The sequence below is a fragment of the Electrona antarctica genome (assembly GCF_951216825.1).
Source record: "Electrona antarctica genome assembly, chromosome: 15".
Classification (NCBI taxonomy): Eukaryota; Metazoa; Chordata; class Actinopteri; order Myctophiformes; family Myctophidae; genus Electrona; species Electrona antarctica.
In genome coordinates, this window is record NC_136796.1 from 5,001,338 (window position 1) to 5,024,996 (window position 23,659).

Below are 23,659 nucleotides of genomic sequence, written 5' to 3' on the forward strand. Positions count from 1 at the left end.
TGCCAACCCAGAACCCATCCGATGACCTGATGCCAACCCAGAACCCACCCGATGACCTGATGACAACCCAGAACCCACCCGATGACCAGGATTCAGCTGCAAGAAAAGGTGTGTAGAATTGTGTTCAATGACAGTCAACAGAAATGTGTAGTCCTCCAATGGCTTGTGCATTCCAACCTCATTCAGGGGTCATCAATATGTCCATACATGGACAAATGTGTCCATGTCAAAGACTTGGTCTTGTCCATTGGTTTTCTTTTTTACACACCATTATAATGTTTTTATTTTGACCATAAGACCCAATTACAGAATTTCAAGTCTCCAGATTTTCAGGCCTGGTTTTGCAGGCCGAACAGTTGCAATATTAGAAGTCCAACTACTGTAGAGAGTTCAGATGTTCTCTCCAGATGTTGCAATGCTGTGACGCTAAGGGAACGGAGAAACGCACAAGAGTCTGTGAGAAAAGAGGGAGAGAGAGCTCAACACATTCCAGTCCAGATCCTATTAGCAGCCAGCTCCCTCTCCGATGAGAACATTCTCCTTTGGGATCCTCAAAAAGTGGTTCTCAAATGTTTTATTTGAAAGAACCACCTTAACTATGAGAGGGTACAAATAGAACCAATTGGTTCAGAGTTACAGACCTGTTCGTTTAGGGTCTTTATGCTCTTTAGCTCTGTGTTTCTGGTCATATTGCCTACACATTTTGTAGGCCTATATGTCCGTGGCAAAAATTTAATTTTCACCAAAATGTCCACCACAAGGCGATGCATTAGCTTGCATTCCTGATGCTTTGGCTGACACAGTTCGCTCAGGCTTCGTACACACATATCAGACGAACATGCTCTGTGCTGTCCGTGTTTCATGGCCGCCTCAATGCTTTTCCAATGGAAGTCACGTGGTTTGACCAAACAGTTATGTGTGATGGGGGAGGGCGGGCAATCAAACACAAGTGTTTGGTCAAACCACGTGACTCCCATTGGAAAAGCATTGGGGCGGCCATGAAACACAGGCAGAGCACACCACAGTTGTTCTTTATGTGTGTACGAAGCCTCAGACAACAGCACGAGACACGCCTTAGCCGACTCATCTGAAACACAAGCCTGATGAGGCAGACACGTCAATTTCAACATAATTTCCTGTATTGTTTTGCGGGACTGTGGGCAGTGCCAGCAGGAGTGTGTTGATTTGACTTGTCGTTTGGTTGATTTACATTAGAGTGTCGGTTCAGCAGGTGTCTATTTCAGACTTAACAATAGAGCACCGAAGGCCGAAGGTCACTCGCTCATCCGTTGGTTCCAAGGGTTTCGCAGAAGTTTTTCTCTATGGAGAATAACATGGGGTCATCTTAAACTCGTCTCATATAAGCATTGTGGTCCAAAAATAAACAAACTGTCTCTGCAATATTGTCGTGGAGGTGTATCTGTATCGTTTATGACAGTCAGTCACTCAGTTGATTATTCATATCCATATGATGATTTGTTTATTTTTCAAACACGGTTCTTATGAGATCTAAGATCTAAGATCTTAGATCTTAGATCCCAGTCCCTGGGTGTTTTTAAATCTCTCCTAAAGACCCACTTTTTCTCCCTGGCTTTTAATGTTGCCTGAAAACGCGTACCCTTCTTATACCATGTCTGTTTATACTTCCGGTCTCACTTGTTGCTTTGTTTTTGTTTTGTTTTGTTTTGTTTTGTTTTTCTTTTCTTTTCTTTACATGCTCTTGTTGTTGCTCTGTTCTTGTTTTACATGCTCTTGTTCAGCACTTTGGTTTGTCTTCGGTCAATGTAAATGTGCTATACAAATAAACTTTGATTTGATTTGATTTGATTTAAGATCCCCCTATGGTGATTATAATGCAAATAAAATAAAATAAATACACAAACCCGTCCGTCGACGTAGTGCCTACCCTCTGCCGATATTGACATCAGACGTTCGGTGCTCTATAATGTTGGTCCCCACTCCTTGGGGTGGTTTTTGTCACTGTATATTTAATTTGCTCAGGGACACACATCGACTAGGCATGTAACGATATATCGCAAATAGATGAACACAAATACAGCCCTCCCCAGGCGGCCTCACCCAGCCAGGACAACCAGGGCCTCTGGCTCCCCAGGCGAGCTCGCGGTTAACCATTCAGCTATGGCCACCCATGAATGGATTTCTGCCTTGCCCACTGGTCAGTGTCAATGTGTTGTTCTACCCAAGGCAAGACTCGCCATCTGCGGTATACTTCCCGTTAATGCGTGTAATCCGTTAAGTGGCGGACACCTTTTTAGGAGATGCATGGGAAGCAGGTTTAGTCTCTTAATTCCAGGTTTAGTCTCTTAATGAGAGAGTGAACATGAACACAGCTTCTTTAGCCCCGTGGTCCCTGAACTAAATATTGGACCTGATTGACACAAGCCACACCATATTCCCAAGATGTTCAATACTAAAATGGCTTTTACAAATTAGGAGAAAATGTACTTTATTATCAACCTTTCTCTGTCCCAGGGATCTAGCACCAGTAAACATAGGACGTTCGTTCACGAGATTTGGCGTCTGACGGCGCCACTTAGGCTCAGGAGACCATTTGTAGGATTTGTGTACCATGTGTCCCCTCTAGTTAACCTGACTGCGGCAGTATTGAGTTCCCAAGTTTCCTCCTCCTGCCTGGATCTGGTCTCTCTCAATACAAGCAGAAACGATAAACCAGAAGCAGCAGGACAAAAATGATGATATGTCCATAATAATTTCGAGTTGTAGTCTTGTTAGGTTGTGTTTACATTTGCACTGTGACAGCACTTCAATACGTCATCAGTATCGCGTTGATCCCGCCTCTAGCGGCCGCATACGGCCGCATATCTCTCCGGTCAGAAATGGTTCGGAGTGCATCGTCTCTGCCCGAGAGGGACCAGATGGGAGCAGGAGGGGGAACTCCATGCTGCCACCAGCTGGCGGAGTCAGGTATACCATCTAGTGGCTCCAATCGAATTGGACTATCTTCCTAAATGAACAATCTTTTGTTCTACTCAGTTTCAGGTAAACAGGTGTGTAGTTTCCATGACGTAGTGGTCCACCTGGACCTGAGGGAAGACAACAGGCTGTACACGGCAACACGGCCCGTTTTGGACCACACCAAAAGCACCGAGGTTACCATGGATGTGTCGCTCATTGCTATTATAGACGTGGTAAGTCGAAAAGTCGTCTTTTCAATAAAAACGTACCCACCATTTTCTTTTTACTTCAGTAAACGTATCAATACCATATCGTAGAAATGTTTTGTACGGTATACAAAATTTACTTGACTAATACTACAAAGGTATCGGCATTAGAATATACGTATAGTACCAAAAGTAAAAGTATTCCTATTTCACATATACATTCAAAAAAAGTTCAAAATGTACAGTATAAAAATTGGAGAATATGACATGCCCCAAAATGGGACACCATTTTTGTTTGCATCTACTTCTTTACAAACATACTTGTTGCTATTTTCAGATATGAGTTGTGATTGTCGTCTGTGTATGCTTACTCATAGATTGAGAAAGACCTGAAATTCATCTCAAACATGTGGATTTTAATGGTGAGTTCTGATTAGATATCATCACCGTAGCGTGGAAATCTTGTATTTGCAAGACTTGTAAGCTGTCAGAAACTAGATTTAACAACTGTGAAATACATGCAATTTACAATTTACAATTTGTTCAAGTACAATTACATGAATACATACATGTATGTTACATTTACAACATCATTTTGGCGTGGAGCTGGGGATGCGTACACTTTTCCGACCATTGGTCTGACATGCGTAAAACGACCAGATTAAGGTTGGCGACCATGCGTTAAGGTTGGCGACCGGATTAAGGTTGGAGAACATGCGCTGCTCCGTGCTTGCGTTTATGTAGCGCTATATTGGATCACTCCAATATATGATAGTTCCTCCGCCAGGCGGAACGTCGAGCGGACTTACCGATGATCCCGTGCTAAAAGCCACGGGAAAATGACGTGCGAGTGAGGCACCGCCTCCGAGGTTACTTTGCCCGCACACGTCATTTCCCCTTCCTCTTTCCTTTCCTCGGCGTCGTCGGTTGGTAAGGACTAAGCTAAGTATTTACCGTAGGAAGGTATAACTCCCTCTGAGTAGCTAGCTTATGCTGGCCCCTCTCTGAGTTGCCTTCTTTGTCAGTGTGTTTTGAAGCTAAAGCTAAAAACACCCCCGTTCACCGTGCTACGGTGGTACGAGCGGTCGCTCGTGCTACGGCGTCAGGAAGTTGCCCTTGTTGACTAGCTGTCTTTCGTTTGACTGTCTGTCTGTTTCGCCGGTCCCTCACGGCTTATTTCGGGAACGGACGCCTTCCCTAGACGGCTGCGGAGCGGGTCTCGCTAGCCCGCTGGGCAGCTAGTGACTCGTCTCCCAGGGAAGAAGGAGACGCCACGCGTTCTCCGCTTCCCCGTCTTTACTGTAAACTCGCTCTCCGTGGGAGCTGTGGTGATTTAAAATCCAACAGAATAGGCGAGTATTAAATCGACCATTCAGTACACCAAGCACACAGCTGATTTCACTCAGTTGGCTGGAGTAGGCTACTAATTACATTAAGTCAGTTGCAGGCACTATACCTGTCTTGTCCCTCCGTATAAAGCCAAAGGCTAATAAACGGTGTGTGATAAGGTTTCCATATACTATATTACACAAGTGTTGGTATATATATTATATTGGTTCTTTCGCCCGTGTAAGCCGAGGGCTAACACACGGGCGCATTTAAAAACTTTGTACATTATTATATGTTACACAAGTAAGTTGAGTACTATTGATTTGAGTACTATACATTTTCTGTCCTATCACCCGTAAAGCAACGGTGTGTGATAGAGATGTGTATAGTATAAATACGTGGCAAGTGACAGTATATTATACTTATTTGCATATTAGGGTGTTAACATAGTAACTGTACATTAACTCTTCTGTGCTGTCACCCATATGAGCCAAGGGCCAATATACGGCGTGTGATACAGCCTTGGATATTTTACGTTACATGTATTGCTTGCGTTGCATGCTATATGTTTAACTCTTTCTGTGCTGTCACCCATATGAGCTAAAGCTAGGCCAATATATGGTGTGTGATATAGCGTATATTGTATATTATATACGTTGCACGGGTAACTGTGTATATAATAATTTCTGTAGTGTCACCCGTACGAGCCAAGGGCCAGTGTACGGTGTATGATACAGCCTGGTATATCTATACGTTGCACAGTTGACTGTTGTCTGTATTCTATCACCCGTATGAGCCAAGGGCCAGTATACGGCGTGTGATAGTGTGATATTGTGTATTATATAAGTTACACGGCATAGTAACTGTACATTAACTCTTCTGTGCTGTCACCCATATGAGCCAAGGGCCAATATACGGCGTGTGATACAGCCTTGGATATTTTACGTTACATGTGTTGCTTGCGTTGCATGCTATATGTTTAACTCTTTCTGTGCTGTCACCCATATGAGCTAAAGCTAGGCCAATATATGGTGTGTGATATAGCGTATATTGTATATTATATACGTTGCACGGGTAACTGAGTATATAATAAATTCGGTCCTGTCACCCGTACGAGCCAAGGGCCAATGTACGGTGTGTGACAAAGCTTTATACATTTGTAAGTTCACAAGTAACTGTTATCTGTATACTTAACTCTTTCTGTGCCGTCACCCATACGAGCCAAGGGCCAATGTATGGTGTGTGATAAAGCTTAGATATATATATTGCATACATTACGCAGTAACGGTATATTCAATATTTTCTGTCTGGTCACTCGTGTAAGCCTAGGGCTAATATACAGTGCGTGATTTGAGGGTTACATTGTGGCAGCATGACCTTCCACTGTACCTCATGTATGGGGCCGATGCCCGTCGGGGATGGGCACCGTGCCTGCTTCCGTTGTCTGGGTCTAGAGCATGCACGCGCAGCAGTTGCAGACCCTATGCGCTGTCAAGCCTGCGACCTACTGGGAGATAGACTCCGTGCGGCCCGGCTAGAGGCCATGGAGAATATGCCCGAACCGCAAGGCCCCCCCCCCGATATCGGTGATCTCCCCCCGTCTGGGACGGTGCGGGAGAGCCGCTCAGCACCTGTGGCCCAAGTGGCACAGGCTGTGGGTGTGGGGGTTGGCGGGCGTGACCCCGCCAAGGTTAGGGATCTCCCTGCTATGGGCCCTCCGGCTACCAAACACCGTAGGGTGGAGCAGCTGGATACACTCGAGCGTAGAGCTCAGTGCCTGCGCCGAGAGTTGGACGCTCTGGAGGGCAATGACAATGACGACGTCATGACTGTCTTCGCCCCAGACGATCCGGATCTCCTTGAGAGTGCTTCGGTTTGCGATGAACCTTCAGTTGCTGGCTCAGAGGAGCCGTTGACAGCTACGGAGTCCATGCGCTTTCTCTTGGAAAGAGTGGCGAGTACTTTGGGCCTTGAGTGGGCAGACCCAGATGACATCAAAGCACAGATCCCCATGTGTCCACAGTTCGCTGCAGCGTTCCGTGAAAGCTGGTCCAGAATGGGGAAGTCCGGGCCACAGGCTCGTTTTCGCTCCTCTAGAGAGACCGCTCCATGGACCCGCATGGCCAGCCAGGATGCCATTGGGATTGATGCATACCCTGCTATAGACAATGTAGTGGCGGCTACCTTCCTCACTGACGCAGAGATCATTGGAGGCAAGGGCCCTCAGCTGAAGCCTGGCCTAGAGAAGACCAGTGACCAGCTCCTGAACAGGACCTTTAATGTCCTTGCTGTCATGGCCCGCCTTAATAATGCAGCCATGCTGCTGGGCTCCTATTTGGCGCACTTGCTCCCCAAGCTCCAAGGGTCCGAACAGGGTTGGACGGACGAGGCAGTGGAAGTATCCAGGCTTCTGGGTCTTCTGCAGTCCGAATTGGTGCGAGCCAACGGCCAGGCAGTGGCCTCGGTGGTGGAATCGCGCCGTCAGCTCTGGTTGTCCCTGTCGGGCCTAGAGCCTCACGTGCAGAAGGCTTTCTGTGGCCTACCCCTAACGCCAGGCATTACCTTTGGCACAGGGGTGGACGACATACTTCGCAAAGCGGAGAACTTACGCAGGGACAGGGATACCTTGGTTAAGTTTCGAGAGACCCCTCAGCCACGTGCAACTGCACCCAAGAGGTCATGGTCGCAGGCACGCCGAGGACTCTCAGCCGGCTTGCAGCAACGCCTTGGTCCTGCTCCTCACCAAGCCCAAGCCCACCGGTACCAAGCCAAGCCCCAAGGGCAGTGGAAACCGGGAACGAGGGAGACGGCGTCGCCAGAACAGAGGGCGTGGAGGCCCCTCTGCCGGGCGAGGCCGATCCTCAGGGAAGAACCCAGGCCCCCAGCAGTCTACCTGACTGCTGCGTGGTCGGCATCGGCCGCTTCTCCCAGGCCCAAAGGGCAATCTGGGAGGAGCGTGTGGAGTCCCCTTGGGTGTTGGACACAGTCCTAAGAGGGTACAAACTCCAATTCCGTGGTCGGCCACCGCCCTACAGGGGCATGCAAGAGACTGCTGTGTCCGATCCTGCGAAGCGGGTGGTTCTCCGGCTGGAGATCACCGCGCTCATCGCCAAGAGAGCAATCAGGAAATTAGAGCCTTCAGAACGGCTCGATGGGTTCTACTCCAGGTACTTCATCATTCCAAAGGACGGGGGCTACCGTCCCATTCTGGATCTGCGCAGCCTCAACTGCTGCCTGAAGGACCTGACGTTCAAGATGCTGTCCCCAGCCCGGGTGTTGCAGGCCATGTCCGAGGGACTGTGGTTCACCACCCTGGATTTAAAGGACGCGTATTTCCAAGTGCCCATCCATCCAAGCCACTGGAAATACCTCCGGTTCGCCTTCGAAGGAGAGGCCTACGAATATCAGGTACTTCCCTTCGGGCTTTCTCTGGCACCGCGCACCTTCACGAAATGCATGGACGCGGTTCTGGAGCCCCTCTCCTCCGTGGGCATTCAGGTGTTAAACTATCTCGACGACTGGCTTCTCTGCGCTCCGTCCATGGAGCACGCAGCCAGGGACACCAGCCTCCTGTTGAGACACATCCAGGAGCTAGGGTTGGTCCTGAACGAGAAGAAGAGCCGTTTGTCCCCTTCACAAGACGTGGTCTTCGTGGGGATGGCTATAGACTCGTCTCTCATGAGGGCGAGTCTGCCCGCCAAGAGAGTCGAGACGATTCTGTCCTTTCTCCACCGGTTCCACCTGGGACGGATGGTGTCCGTCAGGGACTGCCAACGCCTACTGGGCCTGCTAACAGCGGCCTCGTCGCTGGTCCCCTTAGGCCTCCTTCATCTCAGACCGCTGTAGCGTTGGTTCAATGCCCACAAGCTGCATCAGCGGCGACACAGACACCGTCGTCTGTTGGTGACGAAGTCCTGTGTGCTCGCACTCACCCGGTGGCGTGCCTGCTCCTACTTGGAGTCAGGGAGGGTGCTCAGCAGGATGACACGCAGGGAACTGGTGTGCACCGATGCCTCTCTGGAAGGTTGGGGTGCGGTGTACAGGGGCATGGCGGCCAGCGGCCGCTGGAGTCCGCCATGGTCTGTCCAACATATCAATGTCCTGGAGCTCAGAGCTGTGTGCCTGGCTCTTCAGCACTTTCTTCAGCATCTGGAAGGCCGGCATGTGTTGGTGCGATCAGACAACACCTCGGTGGTAGCCTACATCAACCATCAAGGTGGGTTGAGGTCCCGCCGTCTCCACGAGATGACGTGGGAGCTCTTAGTTTGGGCTCAGGCTCACTTCCCATCTCTTCGGGCCACGTATGTCCCGGGGGTACAGAACTCCGCAGCGGACATGCTGTCCAGAGACGGACCGAGAGAGGGGGACTGGCGTCTCCATCCTCAGGTCGTGCAACAACTGTGGAACAGGTTTGGGAGGACACAGGTGGACCTGTTTGCCTCCCAGGAAACCACTCACTGCAAATCCTCCAGGGCCTCTGGGCCTGGATGCCTTGGCTCACGATTGGCCGCTGACGCGGCTCTATGCCTTTCCTCCATTTCCCCTGATCCAGGCTACGCTTGGCCGTCACCTCCGCAAAGAGGGTGGGTGAGCTCCATGCGCTCTCGATGAGCGCGGAGTGTCTCCAGATGGGTCCTGGTAACTCGAGTGTTACGTTGCGACCCAATTCCTCCTTTCTGCCGAAGGTTCTGTCTGTGGGACATGTGAATCGGCCTCTTCACCTGTCTGCCTATGTCCCCCCCTTGAGTGGGGAGGGCTCGGGTGATGCTCCTCACGTCCTCTGCCCGGTGAGGGATTTGGACGCTTACGTTGTGCGAACGAAGGCGATCAGACTGACTGATCAGCTCTTCGTATGCTATGGTGATAGAGTCTTGGGCCAAAGGCTTTCGAAGCAAAGACTCTCGCATTGGCTTGTTGATACCATTGCTTGTGCTTACCGCTTGGCCGGGCAGGCTCTGCCGCCCGCGGTGGTGGCACACTCGGTTCGGGGCATGGCTACTTCTTGGGCGCAGCTTAAGGGGATCCCCCTTTCGGACATCTGTGCCTCAGCCAGCTGGACGTCGCCTAGTACCTTCACCAGGTTCTACCGCGTCAATGTGGTCCCTGAGAATCCCCCAGCACAAGCCGTGCTGGGGGTTGCCTCTGCTCCTTCGGAGACAGTGGGCCCCTCTCTGTGATTGAGCTGGGGCAGGCCGCTTCCACCGGGAGGGCCTGGCTCTTGTTCTCATTGATAGGTCTCCGACTGATCTGGTACTATCATATATTGGAGTGATCCAATATAGCGCTACATAACGTAGGTTACGTAGGTAACCAAGGTTATGTGAGCGATTGGATCACTCCAATCTAGTCGCGGAGATCTATCGCGCCTCGGAAAGGGTACGAGGAAGGGGAAATGACGTGTGCGGGAAAAGTAACCTCGGAGACGGTGCCTCACTCGCACGTCATTTTCCCGTGGCTTTTAGCACGGGATCATCGGTAAGTCCGCTCGACGTTCCGCCTGGCGGAGGAACTATCATATATTGGAGTGATCCAATCGCTCACATAACCTTGGTTACCTACGTAACCTACGTTATAGTTAGGTTAGGGTTTGAGGTAGGTTGTTAAAAATACATTCATGTGGAATGGTTATTGTGAAAAAATACCAGTAAACTATTAGATATAGAAACACTTTAATTGGAAAAAGTGATTCTATCCTGATTCACTAAGCTAATTTACACAAAAATTGAATACTAGATTTCTTTTTAAAAGTGAGACAAAATGCTTAGAAACAAATGTGTTTTGCTCATCTAAAAACTGTCAACTGACTCAGCATTTGTATCGCCAAAGGAAGGGTGTTCCACAGTATTATAAGAGCAACCACTGCAAAGGCCCAGTCATTTACACGCTATTTACAAACAGCTTATTAGTGAATCAGGACCATAATATGACTGTAAAAGAAGTAGACTTGAGTTGTTTGTAATTTTCCTTCCACTGTAGCAATGGGAAAATGAGCACATATCCTGGGATCCCTCTGAGTTCTGTGGAATTGAGTTACTTACTATACCCACTGAATGGCTGTGGAAGCCTGACCTCGTCATCGAAGAGAGGTGCGGACACACACGCACACGCACACGCACACACATATATAGAGAGAGATGCTATGATGCAGCACCAGTACTGTTTTCATGCTATGAATGCATAATATAATGTGTATTTGGATACCAACACAGCACATAACGTGTGTGTGTGTGTGTGTGTGTGTGTGTGTGTGTGTGTGTGTGTGTGTGTGTGTGTGTGTGTGTGTGTGTGTGTGTGTGTGTGTGTGTGTGTGTGTGTGTGTGTGTGTGTGTGTGTGTGTGTGTGTGTGTGTGTGTGTGTGTGTGTGTGTGTGTGTGTGTGTGTGTGTGTGTGTGTGTGTGTGTGTGTGTGTGTGTGTGCACTCCCTCCAGGTTAGAGATGGATAAGGTTGTTCCAAGCCCCTATGTGTCCGTCCACTGCAACGGGACAGTCTACGCTCTGAATAAAGAAGTGGTCGTCAGCACCTGTAGGATGAACGTCTACAAGTTCCCCTTCGACACTCAGTCCTGCGACCTCACGTTTTCCTCTGGGATATATGATCGTGAGGGAGCCCACCGTTTGTGTTTGAATGTACTGTATGTGTATTTGTGTGCGTGCGTGCTGATTTTGTCCACTAAAGCTATGACAATTAAAATGTTTGTCGACCACCTTTTTTCACTGACAAAAACCCTGACCCTAAATAAAAGCAAATCAGTTACGATGACTAAAACTAAGACTACATATATTGTCGATTTCGTCAACAAAATACCCGTACGGGGTCACGGCACCAATGTAACGCCCGGGATTCGAACCCGGGTCTCCTGTGTGGAAATCCAACATCTTAGGGACGATTCATACTCCTATTTTAGAGCCGAATATAAGTCGGTTTGGTTCTGTAGAGACTACAATGTGACGTCATTCGAGGTTCGGGGGGAGGCGGGAAGCATCCTAAAGTCGCCACTGAAAGTTTCTGGCGAGCCGAAATCATTTCGGCACTACAGCAGTATGTCCTCCTTCATTCAGAGTTTAATTTGTCGGCCATGAAGCCAAGGAAACACCGGGAGTTTTGAAGAGACACAAGACGACTTCCAAATACATGTATAGCTGGGAGGTGAGCTAGCTCTGCAGGGTGGATAAATTAAGTGGCTGCAGTGTTGTTGTCACACAGACCGGCATCCGTGCACTTTCAGGCAGTCCGTCGAACTGCTGCTCTCTTGTCCTCCATCGAGTCTCATCTAGCCTAATTGTTCTAAATGTTTTATCCCACAATTTTGTAACCCAATTTTTTCACCCAGTGTCAATTATCTAATGTAATCCTGGAATGTAATCCTGGGCGCTACACTTCCTCTGCCAACCTGGGGGGGGGGGGGGGGGGGGGCAGCGGACTGACCTCATGCTTCCTTCTATGCATGAGGAGTCCAAGCTGCTTCTTTTCACCTGACAGGGGAGAGTTTCCCCGGCCGGACATAGCGCGTGGAAGGAACACGTTATTCCGACCAGTTCCTTTCCCCTCCATCAGGCGCCCTGGGGGAGCTAGTTTAGAGACCAGGATTACTGCATGTTTTTGTGAGGGTACCTACCCTAGGGGACGCGGGGAGAACATGCAAATTCCACACAGAAAGACCCTTTCACCAACCCCGCCTCGGGTATGGGCACATAGCCTAATTGTTTTGACTGCCTGGCGTCTGAATAACCTCAGTGTTTTCTCTCCCGTTCTTTTACCAGCTGAAGAATTGCAGCTCAAAGCAGCCTTTAACCTCGCTGCCACCCGTTATTTTTCCGTGATGATGATGAGGACCGAGTATGATTGGATGTTTCAGAACTTTTCATACGTTGAAATCAACGCGTCGGACTTCAGGCCAAATCGCATTGTCTACACTGTAGGTATTGTTCGTACAGGCTAGGCCAGGGGTCTTCAACGTTTCTCATCAGGCCAGTACACCCCTTAGCTGAGAGATAGATGAAGCAGGGACCCCCACCCATATTGTATACAATTGTGTTGCAGATTTAAGTTTTTCATACATTTCATAGACCTGTTTGACAGCACTATGTTGGATTCATGCAAATGTGTATTTTCAGACATTTAACCACTTTAACCCTCAATAATTTTGCAATAAACCTGACCTTATACTCCTTGAGCTACTCTTTTTACAGCAAGCCTCTTTGCCGAAAATAGCAGATCTACAAGCTCACAAAGCCCTGCAGCGCAAGGCATTGTTGTGCTTGTAGATCATGCTTTTTTTTGGCTAAAGTTCTCCTCGGAATAGGGATGCTAGGGTTCAAGTGGTTAATGTAAAAGACAAATATGAATATCCTATCACATAAAGATTTGGCAGGCCTCCTGTAGTAACTCTGAGGACTCCATAGGGGTCCCGGGCCCCCTGTTGAAGACCCCCGGGCTAGGGTGTTTTCTACATCTTAATGCAAGCTGTTACAGTTGCATTTCTGAACCGTCTCTAGGCTGACCTTCTAACATCCCCTCCATGCAGGTCACCATGAACAGGAAGGCCGTCCTCTACATTGTCAACTTCCTGTTGCCTGTCTTGTGCTTCCTGTGTCTGGACATGGCATCTTTCCTGATCTCGGACAGAGGTGGAGAGAAGCTGAGCTTCAAGGTCACCGTGCTTCTGGCGGTCACCGTTTTACAACTCATTCTCAACGATATCCTACCCGCCACGTCCAACAGAATGCCCATCATAGGTAACATTAAAGGGACACTTCACCCTTTTTGCAAAAAAATATATGTTAATGACGTTTAGGAGCTTTAGAACACTTTCCTGGGGGTCTTTATGTGTGTAATATGTGGATTTAGATATTTTAGATTGTAGCAGTGAGCCCAGTGTCTCTGATGTCATGGACACTGGGCTCACTTACTTCCTGGACTACATGTTGTCTCAGTAAGACAGCCATCCCCCTATTCACAAGGAGGAGCAGTGCACCAAAGTATTATGGGAATTGTAGTCCAGGAAAGAAGTGAGCCCAGTGTCCATGACATCAGAGACACTGGGCTCACTGCTACAATCTAAAATATCTAAAACCACATATTACACACATAAAGACCCCCAGGAAAGTGTTCTAAAGCTTCTAAACGTCATTAACATATATTTTTTTGCAAAAAGGGTGAAGTGTCCCTTTAAGCTCCGGTCCATATAGCGTTCTGTTACTTTCAAGCCGCTGCGTGCACATCCCGGTAGAGCAGCCTCTCATCTGTAGTAAAGAAATAATAATAACACACAATGGACTTCTTGTGCTTCGATGAATTGAGCATGAAGGACCCCAATGGAAACAAGCCATAGTGTTTTCTTGGGTTATACGTCCTTTTTGCAGAACTGTACTTTCCTGTGCTCTTTTTTGCAAACTGTCAATCAATCATTCAATCAATCATTCAATCAATCATTCAATCAATCGTCGTACCACTGTAGCATTTGTTCAGCAGGGAACATAACCTTTGGGGTCAGCCCAGGATGAGATGTTTTAAAGGAGCATTCAGTGATTTGGAAAACCACCCAGTCCGCCCCGGTAACAAAATGTGCACATGCACACTCTACAGTGGGGGGAAGTGCAACAGGCCAACAGCATGTGCAACAGGCCCGCCCCCACTCGATCATGATTGGAGGAAGGCCCCACTCATCCTGATTGGATGAAGGTTTTGCCACCCACCACCAAAACTGAAACTAGGGTTTTTTTACCCCAGGGGCTCACTGGGGACAGGGAGGAACTCCTTATATGGTCAGCACACTCTATAGTAGGGAGGATTATCCAGAAAAAAATAAAAAATAAATGATATTTGAATTAAGTCAAATCACTGAATATACCTTTAATCTTTGGATCATTCGTATACACAATATAATAATGTATTTAGATGTCACGGTTAGTTACATGAATCAACTTGTGTCCTGCCCACAGCGATGTACTGCTTTGGGAGTTTTTCTCTGATGCTGCTGAGTCTGTTGGAGACACTGATAGTGACGTATCTGCTGGAAAAAGACTCCCAGAAGACGGAGACGGACAAAGACCCCAACCTGAAGGAGGACAAGACCAAAGGCTGTGACAGAGGTGAGACATTGTTTACAACAGTGGTTCACTGGTTCCCAAACGTTTTAGCTCATGACTGAGGAAGGTCGAAGGACCGAAATGTCCATGTTTATTTGGACATTAAATAAGTCTCCCTCTTTCTCCTATGTGTCTGCAGTCTGCTGCTTTTTTGCCGAAGCACCTGCTGTTATTAGTAAGTTGAGTGTACGGAAGTCTTCTCTTCAATAGCTCACGACCCAAAAGTGAAATTAGAGGTTTGCCCGGGACCCAAACTAGTGAAAATAGCACATCTACAGGCTCACAACGCGTCGCTTTGTGCCACATTTGTTTTCAATACTTTTTTAAATGTTTTGAAATACCACTAATTAAAAAACAAAACGTAGTCAACAAAATATAAAGGGACCCTTACAAATGTGTCCACGAGCCACAAATGGGTCCTGACTCCTGGCCCCTGTGTTTGGGAACCACTGATTTACAACACAGACGCTCTTATCCAGCGCGTCTTACAAAGTGCAAGATCCAAGTATCTGGCCTGAACCCTATAGTCAACAAATAACAGCGCAGTGCAATTAATTATTTAAATGATTTTACCCTTTTTAATTTCACTCTCGACTATTGTTTAGTTTGCCCTGTTTTATTAATATTTTTTTTCTTTCAATAAAGTCACAAAGACAATAGATAAACATCACATATGTTTCCAGATATTGTATTATATGAAACATTATACACAAAAGACAGTATTTTTTTTGGTAAAAAAAATTGAATAAAATAAATAGCATTGGACACTGGCACTTCTGAATGTTAAGCACTTCTGAAAGGTCCTCTATGAATAAAGATTATTATTATTATTATTATTATGTGTAATTTGCTCATTTCAGAGAAGAGATGGTTTTACAACGATGTCCCTGATGGTGGTGATGAGAGAGACACAACGCACAAGCTACAGAGTATGGCTGAAGAGGTTAGTGTCGTGTCACCATTGTACATGTGTCTCTAGTGCACTGGTTCTCAACCTGTGGGTCGGGACCCCCCAGATAACATTTTAAGGACATTTAAGGCCTTTATATATATAAAAAATCACACCCGTGTGAACTGAGTGGTGCAGTGACGTCACACACTAACCATAGCAACCATGCTCACCTATACGTGGCCCCACGTACAGGTACACACATACATAGATACATAGATACAGACAAAGCTGGTTGTTGGAGTGGTTTGCAACTTTGCACCACTCAAAAAAAGCATACTGCATCAAAAGTAGGCTAACCAATCTATACTGTAAACATTGGCCAAGTTGTCAAATGATATAAGAAAGTGGCAACCGTTTTGAAAATAGCACTGGTGCAGTGAGCTGGTAGATTGTCTATTTTCCCAATATTTATCTGAAAAAAACTAAACAAATAAGTGTCATTATTAGCATAATTGTTGGTCCAAAAATCGAATGCCAAATATACCACGCTTAGACAAGTCACCATCCACTTAATAAACACTAATATAAATAATCTAATGTGTGTTTCAGGACAACAATCTCAAAGGGGAATCTCATGGTTTCCAGGTGATCCTGGATGGGTTGAGAGATCTGGAGAAGAACCTGCGTGTGTTCTTTAGGAGTAAGGAAGATGGGGGCAGGCCTGCAGGTTACTGGACCCGAATGGCCACAAGAATCAACAAAGCCTTCTTTATTGTCTACGTGACAACAGTCGTCATGTTTCTGATCGCCATCTTTAGTGCATGGGGTCCTGAATACTAAATCAACACAAGCTGCAGCTAGTCTATTGCTTATTTGATTATTATTTTTGAATGTTGAACACTCTTGAGTGACTGCTTATAGTATTTGAGTACTCCAACATCTGGCTTTTGAAATTACATCATAGGGCAGCCAAGTCTATGGACTTGGAATGTTTGTTTAGAACACTTTAAACAAACGTTACCAGACGCCACTCACTTAAGTTCTCACACACACAAGTGTGATTTTTCCTATCATGCAGCAACTTTACATCTCTTTACTGTGGTAGCAAATGTCTGCTTCTGTGTACTGTAGGCCTGTAGACTTTTAAAATAAAAGAATACTAATGGTGGCAGTATTGACATGGTAATGCTTCAGTTAGCACTGAAAGGGTTCATGAGCAGCAATTAAGCCTAAAGATACCATTTGAATAGCATTGAACTCTATGGACTGAGTGTGTACGTGTGAGGCAGTGTGTACTACAGGTGTGATCTTCATTACCATAGACGGAATGTGGTTTAAACCAGAGACAATGTTGGGAGTCTTCATCCATGCCTTAATGTTGTTATGCTACGGCCAATATGATTATTATTTGTTGAATCCTTTTGGAACCTCTATATCTACACTGCTACGCTTTAGCTCCGAGATGAGGTTCCGAAAAAAGCTATCCCTGCGCTGGTAGAAATGGAGTCTAGAGCCCGTCGACAAGTAGTAGATTAAACCCCCTTTGCAGTATTTATTTCAAAAAGTAAAGGTCAGAACCAATTCAGCATGGTGGCAATATTGACATGTTAATGCTTCAGTTGGCACTGCATTTTGAGCCATTTTGAAAAGCATTGAACTCTACCTGGACTGAGTGTGTGAAGTACTGTGTACACGTGTGATCTTCATTACCATAGATGGAATGTGGTTTCACCTGGTGAAAATGTGTGGAGTTTGCATGTTCTCCCCGTGTCCCCTAGGCCAGCCGGGGCGCCTGATGGAGGGGAAAGGAACTGGTTGGAATAACGTGTTCCTTCCACGCGCTACGTCCGGCCTCTCATCTAGGCTACTATCTCTCTCTCTCTCTCTCACACTCACACTCACACTCACGGGAATCAGATTTGAAAGCTTTATTGAAATTATTATGTTACTATTAGTAAAATACAGTAAGAAAATCAATGGAAGATCAACACAAATATTTGATAATCCATCAAGGTGAATGCATGCATTGACATCTAAATAAATATACATTCATTCATGTTGATATTGTCAAACCATGTGATTGGTGTGCTTTGCTATCTATGCCATGATAATGATATCTTCAGATGTTAATTTGATCAAAACATTTGCCAATAACTGAAACTAAATGTTTTGCCCCCCTGTATGAGTCATCATGTGTGACATTAGATGACCTCTTTGAGTACAGCCTTTTCCACAAACTTTACATACAAAGGGCTTTTCCCCTGTGTGAGTCCTCATGTGTGATTTTAGATAATCCATTTTACCAAAGCCTTTGCTGCAAACTGTACAAGTAAATGGCTTTTCCCCGGTATGGGTTCTCATGTGCACTTTTAGACCTGCCATGCGACTACAGCCTTTGCCACAAACTGTACAACTAAAGTTCCTTTCCCCTGTATGAGTCCTCATATGTGACATTAGATGACCTCTTTGACTACAGCCTTTTCCACAAACTTTACACTCAAAGGGTTTTTCCCCTGTGTGAGTCCTCATATGTATTTTTAGATCACATGTTCTAACAAAGCCTTTGTCACACAATGAACAAGTAAAGGACTTTTCTGCTGTATGAGTCACCGTGTGTGACACCCTTTGTCCTTCCACATTTTGTGTCTTGGGTGATGTCAGTTTGTTTAAAGCTGACTGATCATCCCTGCTCAACTCCCACTCATCACTGTCTTCACCATCAGATTCAGAACAGTGCGAAGAGATAATCTGGTCGTCACTAGTTGGTTGTGATTTTCCGCAGTCCTCTGAATCACTTTGTGTCATTGTCTCTCTGTTTTCAACATCATCCCCAATTATCACCGCTAGTATCAACCCCTCCTCTTGTTTGATAAGTTTCTCCCCTCGCTCCTCTTTAATACGTGGAGGCTCTGGTTCTCCCTGAACCACAATGGAGTTCCTCCCCCACTGTTGCAGGATGTCTAGGCAAAATAAATGGGACAAAAAAATATGAATATACTTGAAATATAAATTGTTATGTATGCACTTATGTATGCACCACATAATTGTTTATGGATATGTATCAAACACAAACATTATGATTATAAATATTATAGTATATATATATATTATTATAGCTATTTTGTGCTGTTTACATCACAATGCAACGGTCAGCCGTGAATATTTTGTCCTTTCTATATTTTGGAGAAACTATAAAAGGTTATTGAGCATTCTGCACGAGGGAGGGTACATTAATTATAACTATAAACAAAAAACACCACAATGGAACATTACAACCACAATGGGATAGGGTTACTCTAAAATACAGTCAAAGTAAACTTGACTCTGACACTCATTCACTACCAACCTGCTCTGTGTGACTTGATGTTCTCCTTCAAAGCCATATCCAGTAGTCTGCTTTTGCGGTGAATTTCTTGTTTCAAGTAGAAAGCTTCGTCCTCATACTCTGTTAGAATTCTTCCAACAGTCCCACATATCTCTTCAGCTGCTGCAGATAGTCGCCCATTCACCAAGGACATCAGTGTTTGTAGAAAGGCCATTTCTCAAAGCTAGCTCTGTGTGTCCTTGTGACAAATAGACCAACAACAAGAGAAGAGAGACGTTCAGTTCTTAACAACTTGCAGAGCAATGTGTGTCATCGAAAACACAGCACTGTTAAATACTCACAGAGGGTGTATGGTGGACCAATCAGAGAAGAGTTGTTGTATGCGCGTGTGTGGTTGAGGGGAGGGGGGGGGGGGGGGTTGGGGTACAGACCAATAATAGACAGAATCTGAACAATGGTTGCTTAAGTGCCCCCACTTAACCAAGTACCAGCTCGAGTCTTAACAGAAATCCACTCCTTCTCATACCATGTAGGCTACAAAATAATTCTCAAAGCAACTACTAGATAATTGACTACTATACTTGCGCGCGCGTGTGCGTGTTCGTGTGTGTAACGTAGGCGTGACTTGTGATATGATGCGAGTCAGTTGACCAATGAGGGTCGTTCCTATTCTTCCTGTATCACTACCACACAGCCACAGGTATTGTTGTTTCAACTTGTTTGTAGCCTACACTTGTCTGCCTTTCCCTCACGCTGCAGGATCAACAACCAACTTTCTCGCCTCGTTTCGAAATATTCTGTTCCACGCTTCCGAGGCTAAAAGGTACGTTTTGACATTGTAGTTTTTTTATGCGGTTTTGTAATTGTATGAAATTGCTCTGGTATCACCCACGAATGAATCGCTACTAGTTTGTTGACTCCTCGTCCATATAGGGTGTAACAAAATCTCCTGGAGAGGGCGTCAACATATGTGTCACGTGGTAGCGGCCGCCATACTTGCTGGCTTGTCTGGTTTGTTTACATTGAGCGACCATCAGGTGTGCTTGTATACGTTCTTTTTTTAAACTGACCTCACAATGGTGCAGACTTGCTCAGTAAATAAGTGCCACAGCAGGTCGCGTCAAGGAAATGAGCCAGAAAACGGAATTCGATTTTCAGCTTTCCAGCATGGAGACAGTATCAAGGAACCCAGATTGACGAGTTTACAAAAAGACGTAGAATGGCTTGGATCGGCGCACGGGCGCAGATACATAACGTTCAACAAAGTATCTAAGCACAGCCGTGTTTGTTCACAACATTTTCCTTGTCCTTGTAATGTATTTGGGCCCGACGTTCTTTCTATCCATCCTGGTGTTGGTTCACTATGTTGTCGCCAAGAACGAGCTCAATATTTACAAAAACATACCACCGTCACTCCATTCTGAGTGATGCGGGCTAGAATTTAATGCCCACGAGGGGGCCGTCCCTAGCTTTTTAGACGCCGCCCCCCTCTTGGTGACGTACACGTTGGCACACGCTATAGCGCCGACTACAGACATGGGTACCGGAATACTTTTCACATGTTTTATATTTGTAAAGATGGGGTTTTAGACTAACCTGATTCTGCCAGATTTAAGTCACCCTTCTGGCAGAATGCAAATGTTGTCCAGCAGGGGGAGTGGTTTCACCAGGCTAGTTTTAGACAGGTTTTGGGTGTGAAATGTTAGCCTGGTTAATAAACCAGACCGAATCAGCCGTTGGCATGTGTGATATTAGTCTGGCTTATTAGCCAGGCTAGTGAAATGTGACCAGCATCCCTATGGAACTATTCACCAAAATGTCAGATCTGCAAGCTCACGATGCGTTGTGAGCTTGCCAATCTTTCAATCCGGTGTGTATACGGTACACATACACTCTGCATTTGTAATATTTGTGACGCATTTTACATTTCTGTTATTTACGCTTCCTTAGTGCCCAATCTTCTAATTATTTTGTTTTATTGGATGGATTCATGTTAATGTGTATTTCCAGACATGTAATCACAATTCTTTCTGCTACAGGAGCCAGTAGGACGAGCCAGTTCCAGAGAAACCCGTTTTCTAGAGGTAAATACATTCTGGGCAGTGGTTCTCAGAGTGAGAATATCAGTTCCAATTAGGATTTCCCCTCCTTCCTGTGTGTGTATATGATATACTTGTCTTACACTCTGCTGTTTTTCTTTTCCACAACACAACAAACGCCATTACATTGAGATGAGGTGATGGGGTGACTGTGGCTCAAGAGGTAGAGCAGGTCGTCCAATGATCCATGGGTCGGCGGTTCGAATCCCGGCTCCTCCTGTCTACATGTCAAGGTGTCCTTGGGCAAGACACTGAACCCCAAATTGCTCCCGATGTGCTGGTTGGTACCTTGCATGGCTTCTGCCGCAATCGGTGTATGAATGTGTGTGTGAATGGGTGAATGTAATGCACAATCTATGTAAAGCGCCTTGGATAAAGGCGCTATATAAATGCACCATTTACCATTTACCATTGAGATGGCTTCTGGTGTCAGCTACTCCAGTAGAAGGAGAAGAATCCGCAAAGCCACTGCAGAGATGTGCAGTGAAATGCGGCAGGTCAGAGCCAGACTGGAACACCGCGACAACAACAATGGCCCGCAGTTGCAGAGTGTAATCAAATTCCAACTGATTTGAGGGAGCACCAGAACCGTGGAAGCATTGAAGAGCAAGCAAGCTGTGCAGAATCGGACCCAGAAGAACAAAGGGATGGAGAATGTGACTCCTCACAGGGTTTCTGGCGGCCTCAATCCCGCCGCTCACTATTCCGTCCAGTTGCATCTTTCAGAGAGGACAGTTCTGACATCGGTTAGTTTTTTCTTTTCTGACCAGATTTGTATACTGTGGGCAGAAGTGTACAAATCGCTGCTTATATTGTATTGAAACAATCACTGCAACTCTGCAGCCACCCATTTGGCCCCACCAGAAAACATTGGGCTCCCCTTGAACAGCCTGGGTGCACTGACCCAGCTAGAGGGCCAGCTAGCTGAAGATGACGGCACTGTTGGTGAAGGCATCGTAAGTTGTTTGCAAACAACGTAATGCTAAATCGGCTTATTGTACTTATTTCCATGGTGTTGGATGATTGTCTTAAAGGAGCATTCAGTGATTTGGGTGATTTGGAAAACCACCCAGTCCGCCCCGGACTGGGTGGTCATTGTAGGTCTTGCATCTAGCAACCACGGGTGGGAAAGATGTTAAAGATGCAGTGTACCGCATGATGCCCTTGCTAATGACAGATGCGGTGGCACAAGACTTAAATTGGACTGGTTTCAAGAAAGCTGGTTTCAAAGAGCTGAAAATTAAGGATATTGTGCATAGTAAGTACTGATGATGTGGACTAAAATGCAGTAAATGTAAATGTAATTTGTTCAATTTCTGACCTTATTGTTCTTTGTCATCCCAGAGGCATTGAGATGTGTTGAGAGCTGCAAGGGGGTGACCGAGGCTGAGTTCCAGAACCAGCTGGTGCGTTACCTCAAAGGAGCTGGAGAACGTCATAAAGGAAGGAAACGGCCAGGCACGGCAGGCAGCCTCAAATGCTGAATAAATAATGGACCTTGACATGAAAAGTGTTGAAACCCACTGCTATAGGGGTTTCCAAATGGACTCTTGAGTGTACATGCTGCACGATTCTTGTTCAATAAATGTGATTTTCCATTTTCCTCCACAAGAATTGAGATCACGATTCTCACATGATTTTATTGTGTGTAGTTTTGTACATTACTACATTCAAAATGTGTCACCTGGAGCCAACTACTGTGGCTTTAAACAGACATCAAATGCTTGACTTAAGCCTCTCTTAAAGTCTCTCTTGTAGCAAAAACATAAGAGTAACTAATTGGACAGCCAACTAATGCTGCACGATTCTTGTTCATTAAATGTTTTAATTGTTTAAAAAAAAATTGTACCCTCCCCCCCCCCCCCTAATAAAACAAAAGGAAGTTCACATTGGTGCTGCATTATTTCATATAGGCCAGGGGTCTTCTTCAACAGGAGGTCCAGGGTTTTCCCCTCTATGGGTCCTCATGTGCATTTTTAGACTTTCCATGCGACTACAGCCTTGCCACAAATTGTACAAGTAAAGTGCCTTTCCCCTGTATGAGTTATTGTGTGTGACTAGCCTGGCTAATAAGCCAGACTCAAATCACACTGTCGCCGGCAGGCAATTTTTTTTTGCCAACGGCTGATTCGGTCTGGCTTATTAGCCAGGCTAGTGTGTGACATTAGATGAAAGTATTGTCTACAGCCTTTTCCACAAACTGTACACACAAAGGTTTTTTCCAGTGTGTGAGTCCTTGTGTGTTTTTAGATTCCATGTATTTACGAAAAGCCTTTGCCACACACTGAACAACTAAAGGGCTTTTCACCTTTCACCACTTTTTTGACTACAGCCTTTTCCACAAACTTTACATGGGAAGGGTTTTTCCCCTGTGTGAGTCCTGTTGTGTATTTTAAGAGTATGCATAGCCTTTGCCGCAAACAGTACAGATATAGGGCCTTTCGGCTGTAAGGCCCAGTGTGACACCCTTTGTTTTGTGCCTTGGGTGATGTCCGTTTGTTTAAAGCTGACTGATCATCCCTGCTCAACTCCCACTCGTCACTGTCTTCATAACAGTGATTCAGAACAGTGTGAAGAGAGGAGCTGGTCATCACTAGTTGGTCGTGATTTTCCGCAGTCCTCTGAATCACCTTGTGTTTCCATGTGTTCAGTTGAGGTGCTGGCTAGTGGCTACAGTTGAGGTTTTCAACATCATCTTCAGATTTCACTGCCTAGTAGTATTAAACCCTCTTGTGTGATAATTAGCTTCTCATGCTCATGTGGAGGCTCTGGTTCTCCCTGA

At 46.0% G+C, this 23,659-nt stretch overlaps 1 protein-coding gene and 1 long non-coding RNA gene across 2 annotated transcripts; both read left to right on the forward strand.

Moving 5' to 3' along the window:
• Positions 1-16,526, forward strand: LOC306938311 (5-hydroxytryptamine receptor 3A-like). Its single transcript, XM_079522428.1, has 10 exons — positions 1-108; positions 3,016-3,170; positions 3,521-3,565; positions 10,449-10,558; positions 10,901-11,070; positions 12,234-12,388; positions 12,998-13,208; positions 14,415-14,564; positions 15,422-15,504; positions 16,063-16,526. Exons 1-10 carry the CDS (start codon positions 30-32, stop codon positions 16,291-16,293), a joined length of 1,389 nt encoding a protein of 462 aa, XP_079378554.1. The 5' UTR covers positions 1-29; the 3' UTR covers positions 16,294-16,526.
• A 5,194-nt stretch (positions 16,527-21,720) lies between these two features.
• LOC306938545 lies at positions 21,721-22,558 on the forward strand. The gene is made up of 3 exons (XR_013791744.1): positions 21,721-21,833; positions 21,979-22,135; positions 22,222-22,558. It is a non-coding gene; the product is annotated as an uncharacterized lncRNA (long non-coding RNA).
• Positions 22,559-23,659: the final 1,101 nt, after the last annotated feature.